This window comes from Malania oleifera, chromosome 5 (genome assembly GCF_029873635.1).
Source record: "Malania oleifera isolate guangnan ecotype guangnan chromosome 5, ASM2987363v1, whole genome shotgun sequence".
Taxonomy (NCBI): Eukaryota; Viridiplantae; Streptophyta; class Magnoliopsida; order Santalales; family Ximeniaceae; genus Malania; species Malania oleifera.
In genome coordinates this window covers 55811204-55835422 of record NC_080421.1, presented here as the reverse complement: position 1 = coordinate 55835422, position 24219 = coordinate 55811204, and the positions used below count along the sequence as shown (strand labels likewise).

Below are 24219 nucleotides of genomic sequence, written 5' to 3'. Positions count from 1 at the left end.
TATAACTCGTAAATCTTTACATAATTTTATAATTATTGATAGATACGTCCATACTATTTGAACATAATTGTAAGCATGTGTGCATTCAACAATTGATTTCGCATGCTTTGCATTAAAATTAAATGGATAAATGAGTTTATTCATATCTAAATGAGTATTCGTTATAAATGGATCAAATATTTTATATAAATGGGTCATAAATGAATCAATGATCATAAATGACCCTAGTCCACCCATTTAACATGTCTGCCACAATATAAACATCTAAAGTTCTCCATTGTTTTTTTGGTATAATTTTAATAGAAGTTGATTTTGACTGTGGTAGTGGATTTTTTTTGTATTGGGTTAAAATTCTTGAATTAATTTTGAAGTAATAAAAAAAAATTAATGAACTTTATTGATTTTAACCTATGCATACTATTAATTTCTTCAACGATTTTTGAGCATGGCATTCAGTTCAAACATTTGATTTCTTAACCATCTTCATATTTAGTGGAAGACCCAATATTTCCTGCCTGCAGGTCCTTTTCAATGGGTAGCAGGCAATTTTCTCATCAATGGCTGGCTCCTGGCCGCAGGTGTTGGCACATCCTTTTTTAATTGATCTACACTCAATGTCTGCCCTCGCGCAACAGAGGCCAGTAGAGAAAAGGGCTTTGGACCACCCACCAGCTTTTTTAGCAACCTGACTGGGGGCAGTCACTGGCACTAGAGCTTCAGCTAGAGGCAGCAGGGGAGAGGTTGTGCCGAACAATGCCGAAAAGGGTTGCAAAAAATAATAATAATAATAATAATGATCCGGGAAGTCATAATAAAACTCAATGCCAGCAAAACAGCTTCTGGACTCCTTAATGCACTTGCATAAGCAAAATAGGGTTGTTCACAAAAAGCATAACCAGTGTTCATAAAATTGCCAAACCAAATGACGAGTATAAGCGCAAGTTTAGTTTCTACTAAAGGCAAATCAAGCAAGACAATCCCAGAGTTCAATTTTAAAAAAAAAAAAAAAGGTGGGGTGGAGTGAATTGGGGGTAGAGTTCAACTTACTTGCACCGAAGAATAATGGCAGTCTCAAACACAAACAAGAAGAGGGGACCATTGACTGCTACAATTAACTTATTGTAGAATTATATCTTTCCAATTCCCTTGTCCTCTCTCCATTCTCAAGCTGATTTGGTATAGAAGCGAACACCAACAGCCAAGCCTAAGATTAGGAGGGGTACTAGGAATTGGAGGAGCTTGATGATGAACTCTGATGTCTTGTCTTGATTGTAGACAGGCTGCTTGGGAGGAACATATTGATTCTTGGTGGGGACTGTAGATGTATCGATGTCGCCTACATAGTATTCATCCATCATAGATCTTGCACTGGTACTATGCCCAACATCCTCGAAATCATCAGTTGCATCCTTACCTGCAAACCAAATCCCATTAGGCACATGGACATTTATCCAAAAACCAATTTAACCAGATTTGCCAATCCAAATTTCCTCGTAAGGCCAAAGTTGCCCAAACAGAAATGGGAGATACACAATTACTACTCATCCAATCATAGCTACACTCCCAATTCATGGAACTTTTTGGCAATCAAAATTGTGATCTAACTCAATCTGGACATGGCCACCCAAAGTACGATGCTTGGTGTTGGCTCATTGAAACCTATATTAAGGTTACTGTAAGTGGAGGTGATGTGGTAATCCCAATGATTGCATCACATCATCCAATGATGAGTCACCCAATCTTCATCCCACCACCCATCTATAAGGATAGGATGAACATCGCACAGGGCAGCAATCTTTGGCAAGAAAGTTTTGGGACCAACTTGTGCACTTGCACTGCAGAAATCTACTCTGTTACACCCATATATACTTGCATGTAATACAGTATTTATATACATACAAAAATATTTAAATCACTAGTATAATACAGAGTGTGTATGTGTGTGTGTCTCTCTCTCTCTCTCTTTATGTGCTGGATACTTTCACAGTTCTTTACTTTTTGGATACCTCCTTAACACATATGATCTAACACTTGTAACTTTCAATTTCTTTTCTTTTACCAGGGCAACACCTCCTCAGTTCCCTATTAATGAATTCTCAAAAAAAATTCAAAAAATAATGTTAAGCATTCCCTCTCCCCCCTTGCATGGCTTACTACTACTACACACACACAATAGACCTGGGCATACACTGCATATTTCAAGGCCCTAAATTTCTCATTTTTTATTTTTTTAGAAATAATTGGGACTAACTTGGGTTCTTACACGAGCAAAAACCTACTATTATACTCGTATGTGCTTACATTTCATATCGTATTTTTTTTTTTACAGAATATTCATATAGTATTTATATACACATAAAAATATTTAAATTGAATCATATAGTATAAGCAACTCTGTGTGGGTGAGTGTGTCTGCAGGTTTTTCTACCACAACCCAAAAAATGGTGAGCGGAATCAAGGACAAGGATAGATAGCTCACAATTCAACTCTTACTAGTTGGTTTAGCAGACCCTATATGCTGGATCCTCTCACAATTCTTTATCTTTTGGATACTTTGTCATGCAACTAATTTAACACTTTTTTGTATTTTTTGTTACATAGGCAGAACTACCTTTTTTGCCCTAAATGATGTTAAGCATGTGGCCACCCCAACCTTCTTCTTGCACAGTTCATGTGTGCGCGTGTGCATGCACATGACATGGGCACCGAGTACATGCATGCTCCACAGCCCTAGCATGCACACACAACATGGGCAGTTCCTACATGGGTGCTCCATGACATGGGTGCTCCATGGCCCCAAATTTTTTTATTTTTAGAATTTAAAAGAATAATCATATTTTTACTTTTATCACTTTACTCTAGTGGATTCCTTTTTTAAGTAGAAAAAGGGAGCAACTGCAGGGTCATTTTGAGAATTCTAAAAACCAGGCCAACAGTAACTATAGAATGGAAATTCCTTTATTCCTTTACACACACACACACACACACACATATATATATATATATAGGTCAGGGAACAAGTGAGGTAAGGGGAAGGGGAGGAGGAGCCACAGTTGCTTGAACCCAATCACATGTTTGACAATTATATATTATTTATATTTTTAAGTATTGTACATATAATAGTTAAATAATTATAAGATACATTTAAATATTAAATATAATATTTACATATATATATATATACATAAAAGCAAAACAAAGGGCCTCCGAAACCCCAATACTAAATTTGGGAGTTTTGAATTAAACAAATATAAAAAATGAAAATATCTAATCAAAACTTTTGTTTGTAGAATTAAATAATAAATAATATATTTATTATAGTCCCCCCACATAATTTAAGATATGTATTTATTGAGCTATTTTAAAAACAGTAAATTCATTCAATTAGATGAGTTTTAATTAGTTAAAATAGTTAAACTAAATTGAAAATTTGACTCTGGTGAAATCTAGATTAAGAGACAACAATAGCCCGTGCATTGCTCAGTCTCTGCTAGTGATAATTCAACTTGAACATGCATGGGCATTAGACATCTTTTTTTCAATCTAGGAATAACCTTCTATAAATTCTCTTCTCTTTTCTCTAGCAGTCCCAGTACCATTTAGAGCTCTAATATATAAACATATTCACATATGTTTCACTGTCAATATAAATTTATTTTCTATACTTATTTCAATAGAACTTATACCTACCCTATTGAACTTTGCAGAAATTTGTAGGGATAGATGTGGTATCAATACCAATGATTTGGGATCTTATGGCATACCAAACTGGTTAAACACCTTGGGATTTTAATGGAACAAGACACAGTAAACATGGTGATCGTGGATGGCCAAGGCACATCACCTCATGATGAGGATCACAACAACTTAACCACAACAATCCTACATATTAAAACAAATAAATGAAGAGTAGAATATACTAAGAAAATAGAATAAAAAAATAATAATGGATGAAAATAAGATAACTCCACTACATTTACTCAATGCAATCTTCCCACCACACCTCACATATTTAGTAGGATTGCACCATGATCCAAAATAATGAACCAAGCCTAAAACACTTCCCACAGACCAAGCTAAGTAGCATACCCTATCTTACACTTAAACCATGACTGAGAACATACCATGTTCCAAGTAACAATGAGGGGCGTGCAATGTGGACTCACACCCACTAAATATTGTAACTTTTAGTAACTTTCTTCTAGTATGAACCATACAGGATTTTTGGGTTCTTAAGAAGCATAAGTGGGGTTTGGGATCTCTTGTATGATCCCTGCAGCAACAGAGACAATGATTAACCCAACAGAGAAAGGTGGAGCTATGAAAACTTTACAAACCCAAGGGTCATTAAGTATTTGATGAGGACCTTATCATAAATTAAAATCAATGTACCCTCTTGACCTTCCCCTCCCCTCAAGCCCTGGAACAGAGTTCTAAATTTGAAAACTCAAGAACTGGGGCTGGATCCCATGTATTGCATGCATGTAAATAGATATTTCACTGGAAATTTGAATAGCAAAGCATTAGAAAAAATATTTAAAGTCACGAAAAGCAGCAATTTTGTCATACCTGTTGCTGATAACAAAACCTCGTCACCACCTGGATGGTCCTCCAAGAACTTCGTAACATCATATACCTATTCCAGCAAATGAATATGGAACATATGAATATGGAATTTAAAGACAAATATTTAATGTAGAGCAAACTTAACCATGACGATAAGCCAGACAATCCAATAAAGATTATCAAATGTTGACTCAACACATCTCTTTATTGAAGGAATGACCTTTGGTTTGTTACATCTACTGTACATGGGTGGTTCCTTTTCTGGACCATTTTAATGACAGAATTTACTAACTGATATCAGCACGTGCGCACTAGTGGCTCAGGACACATTCCTATCTAGAATACAATATAGACAGGTAACACAAATTGTAACCATAAATTGCATCATGCAACAAATTGCATTAATTTTCTCCGGAAAGACTCAGGCAGTCGGGCCAAGAAGCCAAATTTTTAGGGTCTAATTTCTATTACAATCTCATTTGCAGACAGCCATTGATGATTATCATTACTAATGTTATCAGCCAAAGAGACAGGGGGAAGGTAAATACAGATGGTTATATGATCTTAGTACTCAAGTAGTGCCAACTCAGCATTTTGCCTTCAGTTATTACCTGCAAGTGATTGTCAACCTCATGGAAGATATGCATACTATGACACTTTTAATGATTAACCACTCTTGCAAATTTGATTCCAAACATTAACTTTCGAGTCCATATAATTACCCATTTTAACCCCCATAACCATCTAAACCATACTAAAAGCCCCAAATAGTAAGGAAAGTTCTTTGGTAATAAGTGAGGACATTTTCAAGAGAATAAATGCAAAACTTGACTCTATTAAACTTGACAATCAAACATTAACTTTGAGTGAATACAATTACCCATTTTGACCCCTATAATCACCTAAACCCAGAATAGTTGAGGAAAAAATTGTAAATTAGAGGGTTGGAGGAGCAACTTATTGATACTAAAAGCCCCAAATAGTAGGGACGATTCTCTGGCAATAAATGAGAGCATTTCCAAGAGAATAAATGCAGAACTCGACTATATTACCGGATGGCCCAAATCAAGGAATTTGGTGGGAGAAAACACATCGCAAGCCACACAGCTGTGCCTGCCAACAGCACCTCGCCAGAAGCTCCCATGAATAGAACCTGACAATGCATTGGCACCTCTGTCTTAGGCTCCCGTAAAAACAATCTTAAAGGGATTCTGGACCATTATGAGTTGATGGATTGCATTGTGCTGCAAAGGAAATTTTCTAACTCCCATCGGCCTATTAATCGACCCCTAGGTATGCGTTTGCGAGGGCCATCAAAGATCAATCAAGTATTAAAGAAGAAATTGAAGGATGTTGTGATTGTAATAGAAGACAATGCCTACATCCATGATAGGAATTGGCAAAGGCTTTCACGATGTAAATGCCAAAGAAGACAATACAATACAATTTACAATAATCTTCTCCTTCCAATACACTTAGACAAGTGTATATATAAAGTTTCCTTCAAAGGTTTCCCCCCAAAACCCAACCAACTTAACGTATATTCAAAATTTGAATTCAGTCTCGCTGCCCAGAATAAATCCGTCAACGGATTTCCTCAAATCGTCGACGGAATAAAATACCGGGACAATATTTCAAGAAATCTGTCAAACCGTCGACGATTTTTCCCAATTTGCTGATATTAACTATGTTCTCCCCTTCGTGTATGTCAGTCACTTGAAGAAATGAACCACCAAAACACAACAATCTCCACCTTGGTGAATTTCTACCCCTTAGGAGAATCCGGAAAAACATAGCCCGATGCTCCACTTTGACCTTAGAACGTTAGGTTGGATCTCTCTCCCTTTTAGCACTTGGAGACATGAAACAAGTCCAAGCAATGCTTGAACTTATCAATAGTAACCGGTTTTGTCAAGATATTTGCTACATTTTCAGGTGTGTGAACCTTCTCCAATACAAGTTCACCTGAAGTAATCAATTCCCAAACCCTGGATCTAGCATGGTACAATTGATTTTTTGCCAAGTAAATGGCACTCTGACTGTCACAATGCAGCACAACTCCACCTTACTGTATACCCAAGTCCTTGACCAAACCGGTAAGCCATAAGGCTTCCTTTGCAGCTTTGACAACTGCCATGTATTCAGATTCAGTTGTAGATAATGCCACCAAGCATGGACCTCCGACATATAGGCCCTCCCACAAGGGTAAAGACATAACCCGTTGTAGACCATCTGTCATCCATATCCGCTGCATAATCAACATCAACAAAACCCACAACTAATGGACTATTTTGTTGCTTGCCAAACATGATGTCATAACTAGAAGTACCCCGTACGTATCTGAAAATCCATTTGACGGCTTCCCAGTGTTGTCTACCCGGATTAAAGAGAAACTTACTCACCACACTCACCACATGTGCTAAGTTCAGTCTAGCACATACCATGGCATACATTGCACTCCCCACAGCGCTAGCATAAGGAACCTTTGACATGTCCCCGATATCAACATCCATACTTGGGCATTCAGTAGTAGACAATTTAAAGTGACTCTCTAGAAGTGTACATATCGGTTTAGCATTAGTTATGCTGAACCTTTCCAACACCTTCTCCACATAACCGCCCTAATATAGCCATAACCTCCCTGCAGTTCTGCCTCGGCAAATCTCCATCCCAAGTGTCTTCTTAACTGGACCAAGATCCTTCATGTCAAACTCTTTATGCAACAGACCCTTTAACTGATTTACCTCAGTTAAATCCTTCGCAGCTATTAACATGTCATCAACATACAGCAATAAGAAAATTAGAGAATCATCATCAAACTTCTTCACATACACGCAGCAGTCATACTCACATCTTCTGTAGCCGCCTATCCTAATCAGATAGGAATCAAATCTTTTATATCATTGCCTTGGAGACTATTTCAGCCCGTATAGAGACTTCTTCAACTTGCAAACTAGATGCTCATGCCCAGGTTCACTGAATCCCTCTGGCTGTACCATATAAATCTGTTCCTCCAAATCACCATAGAGAAATATCGTTTTCACATCCATTTGTTCCAAATGCAGATCATAATAAGCTACTAACCCAACACTACCCTGATGGAAGTGAGTCGGACCACAGGAATAAAAACTTCATCATGATCTATTCCCTTTTTATGTGAGTACCCCTTTGTCACTAACCGTGCCTTGAATTTTTCTCCTTCCTTTTCTAAAATTGCTTCCTTCTTCCTATATACCTATTTGCAACCTATCGCCCTCTTCCCATTTGGAAGCTCCACCAACTCTCAAGTTTAATTCTTATGCATGACCAGGAGAAAAGTAGGACCAAGATCATTATCATTGCCCTGAGTTTCTAACTCCACTTGCACAACATGTTCGTCTCTGCTCCAGCTTTCTGGCTCCTATTTCTCTTCATCATCAACTTGAGTACGCTTCACCATAGCTTTCTCATAAAACTACATCCCTACTGATCACCAACTTGTTTGTCATTAGATCCTACAACTTGAACCCTTTCACACCCTTTTAATATCCCAAAAAGATGCAACGTCTAGACTTTACATCAAACTTCGATCTCTCCTCACTAGATACGTGTACATAGGCTGGACAACCGAATACCTTCAATTCGGAATAGTCTACTGCATTTCCCGTTCATACCTCTTCTGCCACTTTCCCCTCTAGTGATGCCCTCGGTGATTGATTTACCAAGAAACAAATCATACTAACTATCTCTACCCAGAAGTTCTTTGGTAGCCCTGCATTAAGTCTAAGACACCGAGATCTTTAAGTTAGAGTTCGGTTCATCCTTTTAGCCACACCATTTTGCTGAGGTGTCCGGTGAATAGTGAAATATCTCTTAATGCCTTGCTGCTCACAAAACTCTATGAACCTAGAATCAACATACTCGGTCTCATTGTCTAACCTGAGGAATTTGATTCTCCTCCCCGTCTTGTTTTCCACTTCAGCATTCCACAACTTAAACCTGACAAATGTATTGCAACATGAAGTATACTCAGACTTTTCGTGAGTAGTCGTCAACAAAACTCACAAAGTAAACATGTCCTCCCCGTGATGCCACTCTAACAGGACCCCAAACATCAGAGTGTATGTAATCAAAAATACATTCCATCTTGTGAACAACTTATTTAAATTGCAGCGCCCTATTTTGCTTTCCAAGAACACAAAATTTGCAAAAATTCAACTTATATGTTTTCATACCTTTCAAAAGTTTCCTCTTATGAAGTTCCTTCATGCAATGTTCACCCATATGCCCCAGCCACATATGCCACAAAATGGTTTCATCAAATTCAGAATCTACAGCTGCAACTCCACCTACAACAGTAGATCCCTGCAGTGTATAAATATTTCTATCTAACTTTTGCCCTTTCATCACCATCAAATTACCTTTGCACATTTTCATAATCCCACCTTTGGACTTGTAATTGAATCCATTACAATCCAAGGTGCCAAGTGAAATGACTCTTCCGTAGGTCCGGTATGTGTCTTACATTATTCAAGGTTCTCATAACACCATCAAACATTTTAATTTTAACACTTCCAATGCCAATGATTTTACAAGAGACATCATTGCCCATAAGAACTGAACCAGAATTTACCAACCTGTAGGTGCTAAAACACTCCTTATTTGGAGTCATATGGTAAAAACATGCTGAGTCTAGGATCCATGAGTCCATGAAAGTGATCCAACCCCGATGAAACTGAAAGTACATCACCATCACTACAAACTGAATTTTCTTCTTGAACTACATTTGCTGATTTTGAAGTTTCTTCATGCTTTTCAGCATTTCCTTTCTTCCAATCTGGACACTCCAGTTTAACGTGCCCCTTTTTACGGCACTTATAACACCGGATATCATTTTTCTTCTTGGATTGAGTTCGGGATTTTTTACTCGATCCATTTCTGAATTTTCCTCTCCCACAATCATAGTTACCTTTCACCACAAGTCCTTCTCCGTGTGAATTTTCATCGCAAATTTTCAGCCTTTGATGAAATCCCAACAAGACACTTGTCACCTCTTCCAAGTTTAGGGTCTCTTTCCCCCATGTAAGAGTAGTAACTAGATTCTCATATGTGTGAGTCTCTAGCAAGGAATTCAGTAGCATCAACATCTTATCATCCTCTTCAAATTTTACATCAACCCGCATTAAATCACTTATGATTTGATTAAATGCGTTGATGTGTTGATTCCAGTTTGAACCATCCACCATCATAAGCCAATAAAGGCATTATTTAAGAAATAATTTATTAGTGAGGGATTTGAACATGTACTGGCTTTCAAGCTTTTGCTAAACAGCCGCAGGAGAATCTTCCTCCATCACATAATAGAGCACTTCGTCAGCCAAACACAATTGTATTGTAGAAATAGCCTTTGCCTCTAACTCTTTCCAACTAGCCACATCCATACCTTCCGGTTGAACACCATAGAAGGCCTTCACCATCCCTTGCTGCAAAAGCAAGTCTTTCACTCTCCTCTGCCATGAACCGAAGTTTCCGGTTCCATCAAATTTAACCACATCAAATTTTGCAGATGAAGATGCCATAACAACAATGCTCTGATACCAATTGTTGTGATTGTAGTACAATTTGCACAGTGGAATTAAACGCAGCAATAAGTGAAGAACGTATATGGAACACACACAGGGTATATCTGAAAGTAAGAACAACAACAATCAAGATTTACGTGATTCAACAATGCATACATCCACAGGAGCAATCGGCAAAGGCTTTCACTATGTAAATGTCAAAGAAGACAATACAATTCAATTTGCAATGATCTTCTTCTTCCAATACACTCAGACAAGTGTATATATAAAGTTTCCTTCGGAGGTTTTCCCCCCCAAAACCCAACCAACTTAACGTTCATATTCAATATTTAAATTCAGTCTCGCTGCCAAGAATAAATCCGTCGACGGATTTCCTGAAATCATCGACGGAATAAAATACCGAGAGCAATACTTCTGGAAATCTGTCAAACCGTCGACGGTTTCCTGAAACCATCGACAGTTTTTCCCAGTTTGCTGATATTAACTATGTTCTCCCCCTTGTGTATGTCAAGTCACTTGAAGAAATGAGCCAGCAAAATACAACAAAGGAGAATCAGAGAGAGTGGAAACTAGAACAGATCAGATACCAAAGAATACAGAACCAGGAATCTCCAAAGCATCTCAAATTCCTGCCAGCATTACAGTTCTTCAAGAAAAGAGGTATGTCTCATAATCTTCTTCGAATTCCCTCAATCAATTTTGATAAAAAATATATATATTTTAAGATTGAACTAACAAGATTACAATTATGCCTAGGATCCTTGATCATGTATAGTTTATATCCTCTAGAGATTCTTTTGTTAACATGTAAACTATATTTGCATATTTAAGTAAATAATATTTTGGGAAAAGCATGCTTTAAGAGTATAGTTATTGCTTGCATTTAATGTCCATTGTCCATAACATATGATGATGCTTGAAATTTCATGTGCGTGTGCAAGAACCATGTCTCTGTTGCCACCTTTCCCAAAGGTATGAAATACTGCAGATTTGACTCACTACTCAAAACAGGGATAACTAGGCAGCCTCAGATTTCATCCCAAGTTCAAGTCCACAACCAAAAGGTTTTTGTATGTTTTTCTTAATTGTTAGGTTGCTCGGTAGTTTGTTTATTATTAGTTCTCTGATTATTTGTTTGCTTTCGTTCTCATGGATTGATTAACATAAGCCTTCCACTCATGCTTAGGCATTGGGTCATGGCCCCAACATTGTACTTTTTTTTCGTTGTTTCTTTTATGGAAAAATCTGAGGTCAACGCCCTTTACTGTGGGTTCCTCAGCAAGATGTTAATTCAGAAACAAAATTCTAGATAACATTTATGTCTACTTAGCTCAGTTTAAAGCATGCCTTACGTTTGCTTAAGTTTGATTTAAAGAAATTATCATATCAATGCGAGCGCCCTTCTCCTAAATTATTTGAACTTCCTAGGTGATTAGGGTAGTCTAAAGACATTTTAATTCACAATTTTACATAAAATTTATTTAAAAAAAAACAAACAAACAAACAAATTAGGGTACTTGCTAGGTCTTTTCTTGAGACCCAGTACCCTTCCCAATTTGTAACCTAATTCCTAAACCCTTGACTTCCTTTGGTGTCAAAAACTAAATTTTTGCATATTTTTTTTTTAAATAATAAGATGGTGACTCCTCTCCATCTCATTGGATTCCTATAATTCAAAATGGCTAACTTAAAGTAATGGCCCTATTAGGGTTTCTATAAGTGAAGTATGCAATCAAGGAATCCAAAATTAATTTTCACCCAAAAATCACATTTTCCCCCAAAATAACACCTTTTTCTCTAAATAAAAAAAAAATTTATATTTTTTAAAAATATAATTTTTATTTTTCAAATGTGCAAGGGGGTGAAGTTCAAACCAGTGTTTTAAAAGGTGAAGGCGTAAGGCAAGGCGTTTTACCCTCCTTGAGGCGAGGCGTAAGCCTCAAGGCGTTGAGGCGTAAGCATTTTGGGATTATATTTTTTTAAATAATTAATAAATAAAATCAATTTATATATAGTAAAAAATGAGAAAATTTTCATAATAATGGAAAAAAAATAAAATATAATTTTTAAATAATATATAAGCCAATTTTACATAATCAACACAAATAATATGTTAAAAAATAAGCATGAGGCACATTACTAAAAGAAAGAAAACCTAAATTAAAGCATCCTCCACTAATTTCTAAATGACCAAAGTTCAGAGGAAAATCAAATTGGAATCCACGACTCGTTGGAGAGAAATGAGAAGCTTGGAGGAATCGTCAGAGAGGGAGAAGGAGCAGGAGGAAAGCTTCGTCAAGTCATCGGAGAGAGAGAATGAGCTAGAGGAAAACTAGGAAGCTTCATCGAGTCGTCAAAGAGGGAGAAGGAGCTGGAGGAAAGCTAGGAAGCTTTGTCGAGTCGTCGGAGAGAGAAAAGGAGCTGGAGGAAAGCTACGGAAGCTTCATCAAGTTGTCGGAGAAGGAGAAGGAGCTGGAGGAATCATGGGTGAGCTACGAAAGTTTCATCAAGAGAGGGAGGAAAAAAGTTTTGTCAAGGGGTTTTGACACTCCAGAAATGCGTACGCCTTCCCCTCTGAGGCGTGAAATGCACGTTTTTCTGCCTAAGGTGTATGTCTTTTCTCCTTATGTGTACGCATTTTAGGCTTTACGCCTTGCCTCTTATGCCTTGGGGCATTTTATGCTGAAAACGCATCAAGGCGCACCTCAAGAACGACTTTTAAAACACTGGTTCAAACCATGCATCAAGTGGGTTTAAAGGTAGCATCCACCAGGTGCTTATGCACAATATAGAAACAGATATGTTCAAAATTTACCTTCATATGAATACATTACTTAATCACCTAAAATGGAAAAACAACTTTTTTTCCAAATAAGAAGATTATTGGACTCTTAACATCAAAAAGTGTGATCAGAATACTTTCCCAAAAGCATACAGCCACCAGAGGCAGCTGCAAGAAATGGCATTACTCAAATCCCTCATTATCATCTAGGCTTAACTCAACACTTATAATCAGCACTTTTTATGAAAAGCACTTCTACCTAAGTGGTTCCAAACGAACCCTAAAACAGGACTTCCAGTAAATGCAAATAAGAAAAATACACGTCATGCTCTATTATGAAAACCATAAGGGTTTAAAGGCCGTCACCCTTCGTTTTTCCACCACCATAAATTCATTCCCATCCTTATTGCCCTATAAAAGGGCACCCTCTCCCTCTCATTCGAATACACACATTGCATGCTTAAAGATACACTGCATGCTTGAAGAAAGTGGATATATAGTAAGGATAAGAGTAGAGAAGAGATCAAAAGAAGAGCGACATTTTGCACAAGGGATAAAGAGAAGAGAGATATTTTGTACAATGCCGGTTCCAAATCATCTTATAATTCCTCCCGAGATAATAAAGTTTTTTATCTCATCCACTCGTGGAGTAGGCATAGCCGAATCACGTAAAATTTATGTCACATTTCTATTTTATTTTCTGCATATTTTGTAACACGTTATCAGCACGAGACTCTATCTATCAGAGATATTTCTTTAAATCCCATTTAATTTAATTCTTGTAACACGTTATCAGCACGTAAAATTTATGTCACATTTCTATTTTATTTTCTGCATATTTTGTAACACGTTATCAGCACGAGACTCTATCTATCAGAGATATTTCTTTAAATCCCATTTAATTTAATTCTTGTAACTTTTACTCTACAACAGTATAATATTGTCCAGAAGAGAATGAAGCTATATATTTAAATATTTTGTCTATAAATTTAATCTCCCTAAGAGATAGACCTCCTGAAGAGGCTATGTATCTAATCTCCAGAAGAGATGGTAAATATTTACCTTTTGAAGAGGGTATATTTTTAATCTCTCGAATAGATGTTAAATTCGACCTCCTGAAAAGGTGAAACATTTATCCTCCAGATGAGGTAGCATATTTAACCTCCGAAAGAGGTAGTAAATTATTAGTCAATTTAATATTGTAAATTGAAATCATACTCCTAAATAGTACAAAATAAGAAATATAATATAATGTTCCTAAAGAAACATATTTAAGTACCCCGGAAGGGTGGAAATAATATTATATTATTACCTCAGTTTTATTTCAGCCTTTACATTTTGTTTTCTAAATTGTCTTATTATTGTTAATTTATTCAGATGTCAAACCTAAGCAAAGTTGAATTTATTCCCCTTGACATCAAAGGCAACAATTATTTATCATCGATTATTGATGTTAATATCCATCTAAATGCAATGAACTTGGAAAACACTATTTTAGATGAAAATACCACATCCCTGTAGGATCGCGCAAAGCTATGATTTTCTTCCGTCATCATTTAGATGAAGAATTAAAGACTGAATACCTCACTGTTAAAGACTCACTTATCCTATGGAAAAATTTAAAGGATAAATTTGACCACCAAAAGACTGTGATTTTACCAAAAGCTCGATATGAATGGTTGCACCTAAGGTTGCAAGACTTTAAAACAGTAAGCGAATATAACTCAACTTTGCATAAGATTAACTCGAAGCTAAAATTATGTGGTGAAAATATTACTAATAAAGACCTGCTAGAAAAAACTTTTACTACTTTCCACCCCACTAATGTGCTCCTACAGCAGCAATATAGGGAGAGGAAATTTACTAAATTTTCTGAACTTATATCATGTCTTCTTATCGCTAAGCAAAATAATGAGCTTTTGATGAAAAATTACCAAACACATCCAACTGGTTTGACCCCATTCCTTGAAGTGAATATGAACACATCTCATGGTCAAGGGCGCGGCTGCAGGTATGGTCGTGGTCATGGTCAAAATAATCACTGGTATTGACGTGAGGTTACAATCCCCCAGAAGAGGGATGACCCTCAGAAGAGGGATGGCCTCCAAAAGCAGGATAATGGTCAAAATCAACAACCCAGAAATCATGAAAATGAATGCTACAGATGCGCAGGAAAAGGTCATTGGTCGCGTACCTATCGTACGCCCAAACACTTGGTAGATCTATACCAAGCTTCAATAAGAGAAAGGAAAATAGTTGAGAAATAGAAACAAATTTTGCCAATAATATTGTTCCAATTGACCTTGATGTTGGACCATCCAACTCTGTTTATCTTGATGTTACTGATTTCCTTATAAAATCAAGATGAAAATAATGATGTAATATTTTAAAATATAAAGTAAGCAATTTTGTATTTTGATTTTAATAAATAAATGATCATATTTATTGTTGTTATGATCAATTATAATAATAGATTTTTAAAATATATGTTGTAGTATGAATTGTCTTAAAGCTTTGATCGATTCTAAGACGTCTTTGAAAGAAATTTGTTTAGCTGACAATGCTACAACACACAATTCTTCGAGATAGGAAATATTTCCATTGCTTGAATATATCTTCAACAAATGTTAATACAATATCTATTTCTACAAATTTGATTGAAGGCTCCGAAAGAGCTAATATAAAGTTACCCAATGATACTTTATTACAAATTGATGAAGCTTTATATTCCAACAGATCCAGAAGAAGTCCGTTAAACTTTAAAGATTTAAGACTCAATGGATATCACATTAAAAGTACAAATGAAGGCAGTAAAGAATTCCTTTATATTACTTCTATTGTTTCTAGGAAGAAACAAATTTTTGAAAAACTGTCAACTTTATCTTTTGGATTGTATTATAAAAAGATTAAATCGCTTGAATCATATAATGTCTTGCACCAGAAATGCAATGACTCAAAGTTATTTACACTTTGGCATGATCTTCTTGGACATCCTGGAAATGTAATGATGCGAAGAATCATTGAAAATTCACATGATCATCCACTAAAGAACCAAAAGGTTCTTTTATCAAATGATTTCATATTGTACTACTTGCTCTCAAGGGAAATTAATTGTCAAACCATCGATTTCAAAAGTAAGTCTTGAATCTCCCAGTTTCTTAGAGAGAGAATTCATGGTGATATATGTGGATCAATACATCCACCACCTGGACCATTTAGATACTTCGTGGTTTTAATCAATGTATCTACTAGATGGTCACATATTTCTTTGCCTTCTACTCATAATATTGCATTTGCGAGACTTCTTTCTCAATTAATTAGATTAGGAACTCATTTTCCTAATTATCCAATTAAATCAATTCGTATGGATATTTCTGGTGAATTTACATCTCAAATTTTTGATAAATATTACATGTACTTAGAATAGATGTTGAACATCCCGTTGCTCATACCCATACACAAAATGGTTTAGTTGAATCTTTTATCAAGAGACTTCAATTGCCTTTATCTGTTTGGGGACATGCTATTCTTCATGCTACATGTTTAATTCATATAAGGCCAACTAATTATAATAAACTTCCACTTATACAATTAGTTTCTGGACAACAACCTGATATTTTTCATTTAAAAATTTTTGGTTGTGCAGTATATATTGCCCCTCCTCAAAGAACTAAAATGGGTTCTCAACATAAACTTGGTATCTATGTTGATTTTGATTCCTCTTCTATTATTAGATATCTTGAACCTTTAACAGGTGATTTGTTTAAAGCACGATTTCGAGAATGTCATTTTGATGAAGCAGTATTCCCTACATTAGGGGGAGCAAAATCAATGTCAGAAGCATAACATGAAATCACATGGAATGTCATGAGTTTATCTCATTTCGATTCTCACACAAATTAAAGTGAACTTGAAGTTCAAAAGATTTTACATTTGCAAGGGATTGCAAATCAGTTACCAAATTCTTTTGCAGATACCAAAGCCATATTAAAATCTTATATACCTACTGCAAATATTCTAGCACGTATTGATGTCCCTAGAAGGACAACAGCCGGCTAATGAACATAAACCGCAAGTTAAGCATGGAAGGTCTGTTGGTGCAAAAGATAAAACTCTCAAAAGGAGAAAATTGAAATCTGTAAACACTCCAGAAGAAGTTACAGATGTAGATAATCCATTCGACATTCACAAATCAATTTCTCCTGAAAATGAAATCCCTATTATAGAACCTCCTAAAGAGGAATCTATTGAAAAGAAAACTCCTTAAGAGACATCCCTTGAAAAGGGACAGGTACCTGGAATAATAATGAGATCTCAATTCATTACACAAGAGAAATGTGGGATAAAAATAAAGTTATTGTCCACAACACATTTGCATATGCAGTAACTACTGACATTATCAGAAGTAATGAGGATCCTGAACCTAAATCTGTCAATGAATGTTGATATAAAAGTGATTGGCCAGAATGGAAAGAGACTATCACATCAGAATTAAAACTTTCTATCAAAAAGAGAAGTTTTTGGACATGTAGTCCAGACACTAGAAGGTGTCTAACCCGTTGAACACAAATGGATATTTGTGCGTAAACAAAATGAAAATGATAAAATTACTCGATATAAAGCAAAGCTTGTGGCACAAGGTTTCTCACAGAAACTCGGAATTCATTATGAGGAGACATATTCTCCCATAATGGATGGAATCACTTTTAGATTCTTAATTGGGCTAACAGTCGCTGAACGACTAAGCATATGTCTTATGGACGTAATAACAACATACCTATATGGATCGTTAGATAGTGAAATTTATGTGAAAATCCCTAAAGTTTTTAATTGCCTGAAACAAAACCCAGAAATTTATATTCAGTTAACTTCAATGTTCTTTATATGGATTAAAGCAATATGGACGCATGTGGTACAATCGATTATATGAGTACCTTGCGAAATAAGGATTCATAAATGATCCAATTTGTCCATGCATTTTTATTAAAAGATTAGAATACATATTTGCTATAATTACTGTTTATATTGATGATTTGAATTTAGTAGGGACTCTTGAAGAACTCACTAAAGCTACTAATTATTTAATGGCGGAATTTGAGATGAAAGATTTAGGAAAGACAAAATATTGTCTTGGCCTACAAATTGAACATATAAATGGCAGAATTCTTGTTCATCAATCTAAATATACCAAAAAGGTATTAAGACAATTCTATATGAACAAAGTTCATCCTTTAGGGTCTCCAATGATGGTGCGATCACTTAATGTTAAGAAGAATCCATTTCAACTTCATGATGAGGGGGAGGAATTACTTGATCCTGAAGTACCATATTTAAGTGCCATCGACTCTTTGATGTATTTGGCCAATTGTACAAGACCCGACATTGAATTTGCTATAAATCTACCAGCAAGATATAACTCTACTCCTACTCGGCTACACAGAAATGAAATTAAACACATTTTACGCTATTTGAGAGGTACATATGATTTGGGTCTATTCTACTCATTTGATTTCAAATCTCAACTAGTAGGATATGCAGATGTTAGATATCTATTTGATCCTCACAATACTAAACCTCAAACTAGATATGTATTTCTTTACGGAAAAACTATGATATCTTGGAAATCAGTAAAACAGACGATTAAAGCAACATCATCCAATCATTCTAAAATACTGGTTATTTATAAAGCTAGTAGATAATGTGTGTGGCTCATATCAATGATTTCTCATTTTCAAGCAAATTGTGGCCTTCAATCAATCAATGATATTCCAACAGTTTTATATGAAGACAACGCTGCATGTATAACTCAATTAAGAGGAGGATACATAAAGGGTGACAAAACGAAGCATATCTCTCCAAAACTCTTCTATACACATAAACTCCAAAAGAGTGGTGATATAGATGTTCTGCAGATCCGATCAAGTGATAATGTAGCATATCTGTTCACCAAAGCTTTGCCTACTACATTCAAGAAATCGGTTCATCTCATCAGAATGAGACATCTTAAAGATCTTAGCATAAGTAGTTAATATATGGGTAACATCCAAAAGGGAGTGTTATGAAAATCATAAGAGTTTAATGGCTGTCACCCCTTCGTTTTTCCACCACCATAAATTCATTCCCATCCTTATTGCCCTATAAAAGGGCACCCTCTCCCTCTCATTTAAATACACACTTTGCATGCTTGAAGATACATTGCATGCTTGAATGAAGTAGATATATAGTAAGGAAAAGAGTAGAGGAGAGATAAAGAGAAGAGAGATATTTTGTACAAGGGATTAAGAGAAGAGAGATATTTTGTACAAGGCCGGTTCCAAATCATCATATAATTCCTTCTAAGATAGTGAAGTTTTTTATCCCATCCGCCCATGGAGTAGGCATAGCCGAATCACGTAAAATTTTTGTCTCATCTCTATTTTATTTTTTGCATATTTTATAACATGCTCGTCATTAAAGTTCAAAAGAAGCAAAATCACTTTCATCTCTTGCTTTGAAGAAATAAGTGGCTCATGAGGAATGGAAAAGCACTTTTCTGGAAAAAAAGTACTTATATGAGAAAGTACTTATAAAAAAGAAGTCTGGGTTACCAATTATAAGTACTTTTTCAAAAAGTACTTTTTCAGAAAATACTTATTTTCCTAAAAAGGTAGTTTAGAAAACTACTTTTTGAAATAAGTACTTATTTAATCGTAAACCAAACACTACTTATAGACACCAAAGTACTTAATTTACGTTCTTACCATAATAAGTAATTATTTTTTAAGATGTTCCAAATGGGGGCTATATTTGATCTTGAAGTCGTCATATAGCACTTCTTCCAATCCTAAATGGAGGATCACTTTTAAGAAAGACATAATGCCAATCCATGTCCTACATGGCCAAGTAAGTTATAAATCTTATATGTGGGTCAACTAGGAGGTGGGAGTCAACCATTCAAATTGCCAAAAGGGGCTAAGGTGAATAAATGCAATCCGATGGTAGAGAAAATGAGGCTGGAGTTGCTTTTCTAACAATATCAACATCATGTAATATCATATTAAAAGAAACATTTTGATTTTGAAAACAAAGAAATACCTAAACTTATTTAAACATTCATTACTTCATATCCCCCCATCAATTAATGAATGAAATTCTTCCAAAATTCTTGTTCTGGATCCACAGGTTAAAAATGGGATCCTACATTGGATCACTCGAAGGGTTGGCAGGATAGGATCATAGGATCGGATTAAAGATTGTAAGATTCTTCTACGACATAATATATATTAAAAATGCATTTACATGTTAATTTTCATATATTGAAATATTATAATCTTGATGAATTGTCTAGTAAGTGTTCAAGACTAGTAAAGTAACAAGCAGCTTATATGGTAGAGCTCGCACATAACAAAAAGATCAAACCAACTTGTTGCAATCACTCGTATCCTAACTCAGTCACAGCAACTTGTAATGAAAAAATAGAATAATTACTTGAAGTACAATATATATACACATATATATAACACCAATTAATCAACAAATTAATATACAACATGAACATCTAGTATATATATGGCAAACAAATAACAACTAACATCGGTGTCAAAATCAAATATCCAACATTTACCACCTAAAAAATTTAAAGATAGTTGGTTAGAACTCACTCTCTCTCCCATCAAAGGAATGGTGTACAAAACCAGCAAAGTCCGTCATTTCTTCTAATTTATGAATGATGCAGTTCATAGATATAGTAAAGTAAATCAACAAACAAATTATTGCCATAAGTTTGTATTCAGATTGACAATTACCTTGTTCATCAATGCACACAAGTGCAATGTTGCATAAAACAACAAGAGTTTAATATCACAATAAAAAATTTAAATAAAGCACACTAGAAAATTGTGCACCACTGAAAACATTTCCTAACTCTAATTTTAAACAAATATAATATGGCATAAGATTGCAAACCAGTTTGGTTTTCAAAAATAAGACAAGCATGTAGCTTAAGAAACAGGATTTTGTCTAGAAACAAGAAACTATCCTCTAGCTATATGAAAAAATATAAATTATGCATTATGAGAACAAATATGATTTATATATAAATATAAAAGGGGCACTTCCAAAGAACCAGGTGCCACCCAGATTTACAAGCCTGTTATCCCTCTTACAACACCAGTTGGATGTGCAATATAACATTCAAAACATAAAATTTTCAAAAATAAGAAAGTGCAATTTAAGATGACAACTTTCATATATGGCATTTAGTAATAAGGGGGGAAAAACTGTTATCTTCAAATCAACCTAATGATATTGGGTAAGGAAAATAGAAAAGAATCCATATTTTTATGTTTGCTCATCAAGGAAAGTGAGAAAGAAAGTAAAACATATAATAAATTGGTGAACAAAAATTTTATTTTATGCATCACTAACCTTTGATTTTTCTTAATTTTTTATCATATATTCATATTTTAAAAAAAATCTTAAAAAATTTTAATATTGAGAGAAACTACAATGTAAAATTGATTTCCTTCTAATGTTCTTATCTTTTTTTACCTTTCCTCAAACAATATTCTTGATCAAAACTAAACCTAAAGAGTCTCATTAATATAAATGCCTTCTTATTCATATACAATAAAACATGAATTAAAGCTAGAAGCATCCAAAGCAAACTGGTAATGACATGAAAATGCAACAATCAACATAAAACGCTTTAGTTAGAAACTTAAGTTAGCAATTTCAAGATGTTTAACCAAGCACCATTTGACTGTTACCTCCAATCCACCTATAGAGAGTAAATTTTGCAGGAAAAAAGAAAGCATGTTAAGAAGTGTTACTAACAGGCAACTCCTTCCTATTCATATACAGTAAATAATAAATTAAAGCTCAAATCATCCATGTCAAAACTAGTGATGACATGAAAATGTAACAATCAACACTAAATCGTTTTAATAGCAAACTTAAGTAAGCAATTTCAAAAGATATAACCAATTTCACATGTCAGAGGCCACCTTGTTATACTGGGTGAAGTCTTCCTCCAGATCCTCAGACTGTATATGACTCAAAAACAGATGGGGTTCGTGCAGATAATGATGCAAGAGTTATTATTATCAAGTGAAATTCACCTCTTGGCTTTGTTAATATGTTGTTCAACAAAATCTTCTTAACAATTAACAATCGAAAATTACTTAACCATTCTTATTAATTAGCATGTTGATCTATAAGGTTGAACGATCCTGGTCTTCCACACGCAAGTCAACGGTGCAATATCAAGGTGATCATAAATATCTAACTGTCTATGTTCATAAATTTTCCACTATCAAATAGTCAAATCTCGACTCACAAAACCCAAAATAAAAGCAGAAATAAAAAAATTTTTAAAAAAACAAAAGTAAAAATAAAAATAAAAAAAGCAAGCGAAGGGTTGTAAAGTCACATGAAAATTACATCGAACAGAAAAGAGTCAAACCCAGAACAAAAATCATCGCAGGTCCAAAAACTGAAAAAATAATCAAAACCCGGACGAAAAAATTTCACAACACAAAATGGGTGCAATCCAATTAATCAAAACTAGAACAAAATATTCTCACATAGATCAGAGATTGGAATAAATGTGTGATTATGTGCATGTGTGTGTGCGCGCGCTTTATATTTATTATATCTATACCTTGCCATCGATGACGAGCCAACAATCCTGCGGGCTGTTATGCTCGGAGACATCAGCCAAAGTGTAGACCTTGCCGTCGCCACCCATCCCTCTCCGGCAAGATTTGAGATCGACAGACCACAACTCCTTTTGCCCAAATAAGCAATCAGTATATCGCGCGCTCTCTCCCACTACCCCGACTCTTGGAAGAATTGGCCTTCGACTCTCGCAATTTGGGAACGAAAAGCAGAATAAACTAAAGATTTAGAGAGAGAGAGAGAGAGAGGTTTGGTAGGGCCCAATCGAAAATCGAGTGGATCTGGGTTGCCGATGACCAGACGGAGAGCGAGGACCTTGTTACCTACCGCGCTGTTTGGGAAATGACACTCCAATGTCCCGACCCCCACCCATTTAAGGTATGCTTCTAATTCTGGCTGCGGAGCGTTTAAAATTGAATTCTTATTGTTAACGTTGACTGTTTGAGCAGCCATAAAAATGCCACGTGTAAAGTGTTTGTTTTATTATTATTATTATATAGAAACTGGAGCCACCAACGAGGAGTTTTTTTTCGGTTTTAACCCTTTATTTTTTAAATATATTAAATAATACCTTTTTCGAGAAAATATTTTTCGAAATAATCCTGACGTAATCTCGCTACTTGGAGTAGCGAGATTTAAACAAATCTTGTCACATGTCATTTCCATAAAAAATATTTTTTAATATATTTTAAAAAAAAAATGATAAATTAGGAAATAAATTATTCTGCGTAATAAATTATTTCCTAATTTATTACGTAGAAGAATTTATTACGCAGAATAATTTTTTTAAAAATATATATTTTCATATTAAATATAAAGATAAATATATATTTTTTGAACAAATCTCAAAATTTTAAAATATAGATTTTAATATTTTTCACTAAATCTCAAAAGCACTATCTTCTGTTTAAAATTTTAAATTAAAGCGATTCACATATTATTTTGAATACCACAATTTAATTTTTAAAAATTACTAACAAATGATCCTAATTTGAATGTCTTGTTATAATTAAACGGAATTATATTTAATAAATAATAAATTAATAAAATATAAAGAGAATTATTTAGAGTTTGAAATGGTTTTTATTTACCGTCCCGCGACAAATTCCCAAAACTGTCATCGGTTTTCTCTCCTCTCCAGAAAATCGTAGCCAATTTTTCTCCTTTCTCAGCCAAAAAATTTTTTTCCCGAATTTCTTTTATTTATTATATTTTCTGGGTATTTACACCCAATTTTATACCTTTTTTATATGCATATTCAAAATATTTTTTTAAAAAAGCTAAATTTTTATAACTTTTTAAAATTTTAAATATTAGAAAATAAAAAATATCTTCCACAACTAAGCAAGTCTTTAACATTTTGTTTTCTCATCTCTTATAATAAAGATAATTCATCTTTACTTTTACTTTGAATAATAAATGTATACATAATTATCATATCTTAATCTTCTCTCATTTTTTTTATTAATTGAACAAAACAATAAGTGGAAACACCTAAGAAGTAGTCTTAGAAAGAGTATCTCACATAATTAGAATCCACAAATAAATACATTAATTACACAAATCTTTGACTTAAGAATATTTAACCTCAAAAAAGTTAACACACTTTTTTTTTATTTCTTAAAAAGAATCAACTTTTTACTTTGATTTTTT

General features: G+C 34.6%; 1 protein-coding gene across 1 annotated transcript; it reads right to left on the bottom strand.

Annotated features, from left to right (window-relative positions):
* Positions 1 to 822: 822 nt before the first annotated feature.
* LOC131154804 (cytochrome b5-like) lies at positions 823 to 22960 on the bottom strand. The gene is made up of 3 exons (XM_058107561.1): positions 22550 to 22960; positions 4570 to 4636; positions 823 to 1414 (listed from the first exon to the last, which is right to left on the bottom strand). Exons 1-3 carry the CDS (start codon positions 22634 to 22636, stop codon positions 1164 to 1166), a joined length of 405 nt encoding a protein of 134 aa, XP_057963544.1. The 5' UTR covers positions 22637 to 22960; the 3' UTR covers positions 823 to 1163.
* Between the last annotated feature and the right edge of the window lie 1259 nt (positions 22961 to 24219).

Bases quoted from the DNA above. Each gene is read 5' to 3' on its own strand.
- LOC131154804 (XM_058107561.1), bottom strand. From the start codon at position 22,636: ATGGGTGGCGACGGCAAGGTCTACACTTTGGCTGATGTCTCCGAGCAT. The intron at 4,637-22,549 runs GTATAGATATAA...TTGCTGGAATAG, and splicing joins GGCTCGTCATCGATGGCAAG to GTATATGATGTTACGAAGTT. The intron at 1,415-4,569 runs GTATGACAAAAT...TTTGGTTTGCAG, and splicing joins GGTTTTGTTATCAGCAACAG to GTAAGGATGCAACTGATGAT.